The following is a 7,500-nucleotide window of genomic DNA, read 5'->3' as shown; positions in this document are numbered from 1 at the left end:
GTGTGTGAGAGTGTGTGTGAGAGTGTGTGAGAGAGTGTGTGTGTGTGTGTGTGTGTGTGTATATATGTGTGTGTGTGTGTGTGGAGTGGGAGTGTGTGTGGGGGGGGTCTTACTGGGATATTGAAGTGTGGATTGAATGAGGAACTGGAAACTTTTTTTATTTTCTCTTTTGTGAAATCGCTGGAATCATCTGTCACAATGTTACATATGACCACCAGGAGATGGCGCCAAATACACGACACAGACTCAATGATGACTCAAATGACACAGAATGAAACTCATTCTGTGAAATCTCATGACTAAAATCATGTCTGCATGCTATGCAAACCTTTAGTCATTGTTGTGTTTGCATGTGTAATTAGTTCTGATGTAGAGATCAGAAAAATAAGGAAAAAGTACATTTATGATTTCTTTATTTTTCAGCAGTTTCTTAGACTGAAAGTCTCATAATGTATTGTATACTATATCATTAAACATTTTGATAAATTGTCTACAATGATCCCAAAGACGACACTCTTTGTTTATTTTTGGTTGAGTTATAATCCTTTAATGTTGCCACTGAAACAGTAAATCTGAAACACCTTCAGAGATTAACGGGTTAAGGAATTGTAAAATATTTGTTTGTCTTACAAAAACAAAATATTCAGTCTTTGGTCATTCAGAGTCACATTAATTAACTTTAATTGTGTTTTTGATTAATATTATTCACTGACACAGTTCTGACAGTTTCAGTAATTTCATCATATTGTATCGGATTCATATCGTACGATTATAAATCCCACAGTGAGCAGCAGACTTTAACCTGAAGAGTTGATAAAACACATACTGTATTACTGTAATCTACTGTATTAAACAATCAATGTGAAATCAATAAACACAGAGTGGAGTGTGTCCTGTGTTAATAATGTGCAGTGCTTTCTGTAGTATCCCATGATTCCTCTGTGTTTCATGTGTGACATACAGGTGCTGTACAGACCAGAGGATCAAAGTAACGGCATTCTGTACACCACAGTGAAACAGTCCATCGATGTGCCCATACGGAAGGGCGAATATCTGGTGGAGGTGCGCGCTCACAGTGAGGGAGGAGACGGAGCCGTCGCACAAGTGCGCATCGCAGGTAAACGCTCACCTGAATCGCAGGTAAACGCTCACCTGAATCGCTGGTAAACCCGCAGGTAAACGCTCACCTGAATCGCAGGTAAACCCGCAGGTAAACGCTCACCTGAATCGCAGGTAAACGCTCACCTGAATCGCTGGTAAACCCGCAGGTAAACGCTCACCTGAATCGCAGGTAAACCCGCAGGTAAACGCTCACCTGAATCGCAGGTAAACACTCACCTGAATCGCTGGTAAACCCGCAGGTAAACGCTCACCTGAATCGCAGGTAAACCCGCAGGTAAACGCTCACCTGAATCGCAGGTAAACGCTCACCTGAATCGCTGGTAAATGCTCACCTGAATCGCTGGTAAACCCGCAGGTAAACGCTCACCTGAATCGCTGGTAAACCCGCAGGTAAACGCTCACCTGAATCGCTGGTAAACCTGCAGGTAAATGCTCACCTGAATCGCAGGTAAACCCTCAGGTAAATGCTCACCTGAATCGCAGGTAAACCCTCAGGTAAACGCTCACCTGAATCGCTGGTAAACCTGCAGGTAAATGCTCACCTCAATCGCAGGTAAATGCTCACCTGAATCGCTGGTAAACCCGCAGGTAAACGCTCACCTGAATCGCTGGTAAACGCTCACCTGAAACGCGGCTAAATGCTCACCTGAATCGCAGGTAAACCCGCAGGTAACCGCTCACTTGAATCGCAGGTAAACCCGCAGGTAAATGCTCACCTGAATCACAGGTAAATGCTCACCTGAATCGCTGGTAAACGCTCACCTGAATCGCAGGTAAACGCTCACCTGAATCGCTGGTAAACGCTCACCTGAATCGCTGGTTAACCTGCAGGTAACCACTCACCTGAATCGCTGGTAAACCCGCAGGTAAACGCTCACCTGAATCGCTGGTAAACGCTCACCTGAATCGCTGGTAAACCTGCAGGTAACCACTCACCTGAATCGCTGGTAAACCCGCAGGTAAACGCTCACCTGAATCGCTGGTAAACGCTCACCTGAATTGCAGGTAAACGCTCACCTGAATCGCTGGTAAACGCTCACCTGAATCGCTGATAAACGCTCACCTGAATCGCTGGTAAACCCGCAGGTAAACGCTCACCTAAATCGCAGGTAAACCCTCAGGTAAACGCTCACCTGAATCGCTGGTAAACCTGCAGGTAAATGCTCACCTCAATCGCAGGTAAATGCTCACCTGAATCGCTGGTAAACCCGCAGGTAAACGCTCACCTGAATCGCTGGTAAACGCTCACCTGAAACGCTGCTAAATGCTCACCTGAATCGCAGGTAAACCCGCAGGTAACCGCTCACTTGAATCGCAGGTAAACCCGCAGGTAAATGCTCACCTGAATCGCAGGTAAATGCTCACCTGAATCGCTGGTAAACGCTCACCTGAATCGCAGGTAAACGCTCACCTGAATCGCTGGTAAACGCTCACCTGAATCGCTGGTAAACGCTCACCTGAATCGCTGGTTAACCTGCAGGTAACCACTCACCTGAATCGCTGGTAAACCCGCAGGTAAACGCTCACCTGAATCGCTGGTAAACGCTCACCTGAATCGCTGGTAAACCTGCAGGTAACCACTCACCTGAATCGCTGGTAAACCCACAGGTAAACGCTCACCTGAATCGCTGGTAAACGCTCACCTGAATCGCAGGTAAACGCTCACCTGAATCGCTGGTAAACGCTCACCTGAATCGCTGTTAAACGCTCACCTGAATCGCTGGTAAACCCGCAGGTAACCGCTCACCTGAATCGCTGGTAAATGCTCACCTGAATCGCTGGTAAACCCGCAGGTAAATGCTCACCTGAATCGCAGGTAAACGCTCACCTGAATCGCAGGTAAACGCTCACCTGAATCGCTGATAAACGCTCACCTGAATCGCTGGTAAATGCTCACCTGAATCGCTGGTAAACCCGCAGGTAAATGCTCACCTGAATCGCTGGTAAACGCTCACCTGAATCGCTGGTAAATGCTCACCTGAATCAGTGGTAAACCCGCAGGTAAATGCTCACCTGAATCGCAGGTAAACGCTCACCTGAATCGCTGGTAAACGCTCACCTGAATCAGTGGTAAACCCGCAGGTAAATGCTCACCTGAATCGCAGGTAAACGCTCACCTGAATCGCTGGTAAACGCTCACCTGAATCGCTGGTAAACCCGCAGGTAAATGCTCACCTGAATCGCTGGTAAATGCTCACCTGAATCGCTGGTAAATGCTCACCTGAATCGCAGGTAAACGCTCACCTGAATCGCTGGTAAATGCTCACCTGAATCGCTGGTAAACCCGCAGGTAAATGCTCACCTGAATCGCTGGTAAACGCTCACCTGAATCGCTGGTAAATGCTCACCTGAATCGCTGGTAAACCCGCAGGTAAATGCTCACCTGAATCGCTGGTAAACGCTCACCTGAATCGCTGGTAAATGCTCACCTGAATCAGTGGTAAACCCGCAGGTAAATGCTCACCTGAATCGCAGGTAAACGCTCACCTGAATCGCTGGTAAACGCTCACCTGAATCGCTGGTAAACGCTCACCTGAATCGCTGGTAAATCCGCAGGTAACCGCTCACTTGAATCGCAGGTAAATGCTCACCTGAATCGCTGGTAAATGCTCACCTGAATCGCTGGTAAACCCACAGGTAAACGCTCACCTGAATCGCAGGTAAACGCTCACCTGAAATGCTGCTAAATGCTCACCTGAATCGCAGGTAAACCCGCAGGTAAACCCGCAGGTAAACCCGCAGGTAAACACTCACCTGAATCGCAGGTAAACCCGCAGGTAACCGCTCACTTGAATCGCAGGTAAACCCGCAGGTAAACGCTCACCTGAATCGCAGGTAAATGCTCACCTGAATCGCTGGTAAACGCTCACCTGAATCACTGGTAAACGCTCACCTGAATCGCTGGTAAATGCTCACCTGAATCGCAGGTAAACGATCACCTGAATTGCTGGTAAATGCTCACCTGAATTGCTGGTAAACCCGCAGGTAAACGCTCACCTGAATCGCTGGTAAACCCGCAGGTAAATGCTCACCTGAATCGCTGGTAAACGCTCACCTGAATCGCTGGTAAACCCACAGGTAAACGCTCACCTGAATCGCTGGTAAACGCTCACCTGAATTGCTGGTAAACCCGCAGGTAAACGCTCACCTGAATCGCTGGTAAACCCGCAGGTAAACACTCACCTGAATCGCTGGTAAACGCTCACCTGAATCGCTGGTAAACGCTCACCTGAATCGCTAGTAAACCCGCAGGTAAACGCTGACCTGAATCGCTGGTAAACGCTCACCTGAATCGCAGGTAAATGCTCACCTGAATCAGTGGTAAACGCTCACCTGAATCGCTGGTAAACGCTCACCTGAATCGCTGGTAAACCCGCAGGTAAACGCTCACCTGAATCGCTGGTAAACGCTCACCTGAATCGCTGGTAAACCCGCAGGTAAACGCTCACCTGAATCGCTGGTAAACCCGCAGGTAAACGCTCACCTGAATCGCTGGTAAATGCTCACCTGAATCGCTGGTAAACCCGCAGGTAAACGCTCACCTGAATCGCTGGTAAACCCGCAGGTAAACGCTCACCTGAATCGCTGGTAAATGCTCACCTGAATCGCAGGTAAATGCTCACCTGAATCAGTGGTAAACGCTCACCTGAATCGCTGGTAAACGCTCACCTGAATCGCTGGTAAACCCGCAGGTAAACGCTCACCTGAATCGCTGGTAAACGCTCACCTGAATCGCTGGTAAACCCGCAGGTAAACGCTCACCTGAATCGCTGGTAAACCCGCAGGTAAACGCTCACCTGAATCGCTGGTAAATGCTCACCTGAATCGCTGGTAAACCCGCAGGTAAACGCTCACCTGAATCGCTGGTAAACCCGCAGGTAAGCGCTCACCTGAATCGCTGGTAGACGCTCACCTGAATCGCAGGTAAATACTCACCTGAATCGCTGGTAAACGCTCACCTGAATCGCTGGTAAACGCTCACCTGAATCGCTGGTAAACCCGCAGGTAAACGCTCGCCTGAATCGCTGGTAAACGCTCACCTGAATCGCTGGTGAATGCGCACCTGAATCGCTGGTAAACCCGCAGGTAAACGCTCACCTGAATCGCTGGTAAACACTCACCTGAATCGCTGGTAAACCCGCAGGTAAACGCTCACCTGAAACGCTGCTAAATGCTCACCTGAATTGCAGGTAAATGCTCACCTGAATCGCTGGTAAACCCGCAGGTAAACGCTCACCTGAATCGCTGGTAAACCCGCAGGTAAACGCTCACCTGAATCGCTGGTAAACGCTCACCTGAATCGCAGGTAAATACTCACCTGAATCGCTGGTAAACGCTCACCTGAATCGCTGGTAAACACTCACCTGAATCGCTGGTAAACCCGCAGGTAAACGCTCACCTGAATCGCTGGTAAACACTCACCTGAATCGCTGGTAAACCCGCAGGTAAACGCTCACCTGAATCGCTGGTAAACGCTCACCTGAATCGCAGGTAAATACTCACCTGAATCGCTGGTAAACGCTCACCTGAATCGCAGGTAAACGCTCAGCTGAATCGCTGGACACATATTTGCAAGCACAAGCTTTGATGATGATAATGAGGCAGCATAAACACTAGATAAAATATAATCTAAACATTCATCGCCTGTGTATCGTGCTGTCTTTCAAAAGTGCAGAAAAATTTACGGACTTGTTGTTTTTACGGCACAGTCGGGGGCGTTCACCATTTCCCTTGATCGTCTCAGCACATTAGCGTATGAATGTCGCCCTCTGCTGGTGGGTGTGATCACATTACAGATAATTAGATGAACCGGTAAAAAAAGTATATCGCTTTGTTTTAAACAGATTACATTGCAGGAGAATATTTGTGTTAAATTTGAATAGTTTTATTTAAAAGTAGATATTTTAAGATAACATACATATGTTTCATGTTTGTGTGATAAGTATTTATGGAGTTTAAGTTCATTTTTGTGACTCGTTTCTGAAATATGCTCGTGGAGACAGAGTCAGCTGAAAGCTCACCCTTGTTATTTTCTTTATTTTACTAAAGCACAAGATTGTGTTGTTATTGTGAGTGTACACAAATAAAAGTAGACCCTTTATAGTCTCTAATGATGTCTTACAATTATCTGTATACCCAAAAATTACGGAGTATTTTAAATTGTTTCCGCTGTAATGACGAAAATATCCAGCAGGAGAGAGAGAAAATATCCAGGGTTAAGAGCTAATGATTAATCGTTGCAAGAATCGCCAAATAATCGAACCGTTGCTCTAATAATCGTTAGATTAATCGATTATTAAAATAATCGTTAGGGGCAGCCCTAGTTGGCGTTAACAGCCAAAAATGTTAAATATGTTACATGTGTCACATTGTGTTTGATGGAAACTGTTTCTGTCAGAAATGGAATAATAATCTTGAGACAGTAACAGCGTCGTAATGTAACATTCATTTACTGGTAGTGTCATACATGTTACATTCAACACGTCACCAGTGTTTAAGTGCTGCTTGTTTATCATAATTGTTTATGTTGTATTTGATATATGTGTGTGTGTGTTCAGGTGGCGGCGTGCTGATGGTTCAGTCTCTCAGTGTCGTCTCGCTGCTCGTCACGCTGATGTTCAGTTTCATTCTCTGAACGAGTCTCTCACAGTGAAGAACTCTTTAACACGACGAGGAGATCCCAGACAACACACAAACAAACCGGAATACTACAGACTTCCAGAATTCCAGAAGGGAAATGAAGGAGCGCACATGATCGATATGCCTTATAACATCTCAAATGCTCTTACCGAAGCGTGAGCTGTGATTGGTCGAGGAGGACACAGGAAGTGAGAGAGCTCTTCTTCAAGTGCTCTATAACATTGTTATAAATGATCAGTGTTTCGTCTCTGTGTGATGTGTCGGCTTTATTTCCTGTTTTCAGTCCAGAAGCACATCTGTCTAAACAAACCAACCATCATTCCAAAATCAACTCTACACAAATTCTACAGCATCAAGTGACCGTTTCATGCGCTTGAGAATGATATATATGCAATAGTGTTTTGTTCACATCAGGTGCTGATGAATATAGAGAATAATGTGATGTTCAGTGGAATAATACATCCGATTATGGAGGAGAGAATCATTATCAATACTTTAGTGTTTCAGAGCGATGATGAAATGAACTTGAGATACTCTATAATAACAGAACGGACGGTGTTAACAGCTGTGAGCTCGAGATGATATTACATGATGTGTTTTAGATGAACATCTGTATATGTTTAATATGAAATCAGCTACAGCTGCATATAGATATGGTTTAATTCGTAGAGCAGAGAAATCACAAGCTTATCTTTATTTCTGAACTAGTTTTTCAATCCCTCTGAATTATTTTGGGTT

At 45.9% G+C, this 7,500-nt stretch overlaps 1 protein-coding gene across 1 annotated transcript in view; it reads left to right on the top strand.

Annotated features, from left to right (window-relative positions):
- The window catches only part of LOC127637969 (contactin-1a-like), a 66,391-nt gene that overhangs the window by 58,579 nt on the left and 312 nt on the right, over positions 1 to 7,500 (top strand). The window contains 2 exon segments of the mRNA XM_052119260.1: positions 964 to 1,117; positions 6,681 to 7,500. The exon segment at positions 6,681 to 7,500 is cut by the window's right edge and continues 312 nt beyond it. Of these exon segments, the coding sequence (XP_051975220.1) occupies positions 964 to 1,117; positions 6,681 to 6,757 (231 nt within the window). The 3' untranslated portion in view covers positions 6,758 to 7,500.

This window comes from Xyrauchen texanus, chromosome 46 (genome assembly GCF_025860055.1).
Source record: "Xyrauchen texanus isolate HMW12.3.18 chromosome 46, RBS_HiC_50CHRs, whole genome shotgun sequence".
Lineage (NCBI taxonomy): Eukaryota > Metazoa > Chordata > Actinopteri > Cypriniformes > Catostomidae > Xyrauchen > Xyrauchen texanus.
The sequence above is the reverse complement of the archived record's forward strand: the minus strand, read 5'-3'. Positions and strand labels throughout refer to the sequence as shown.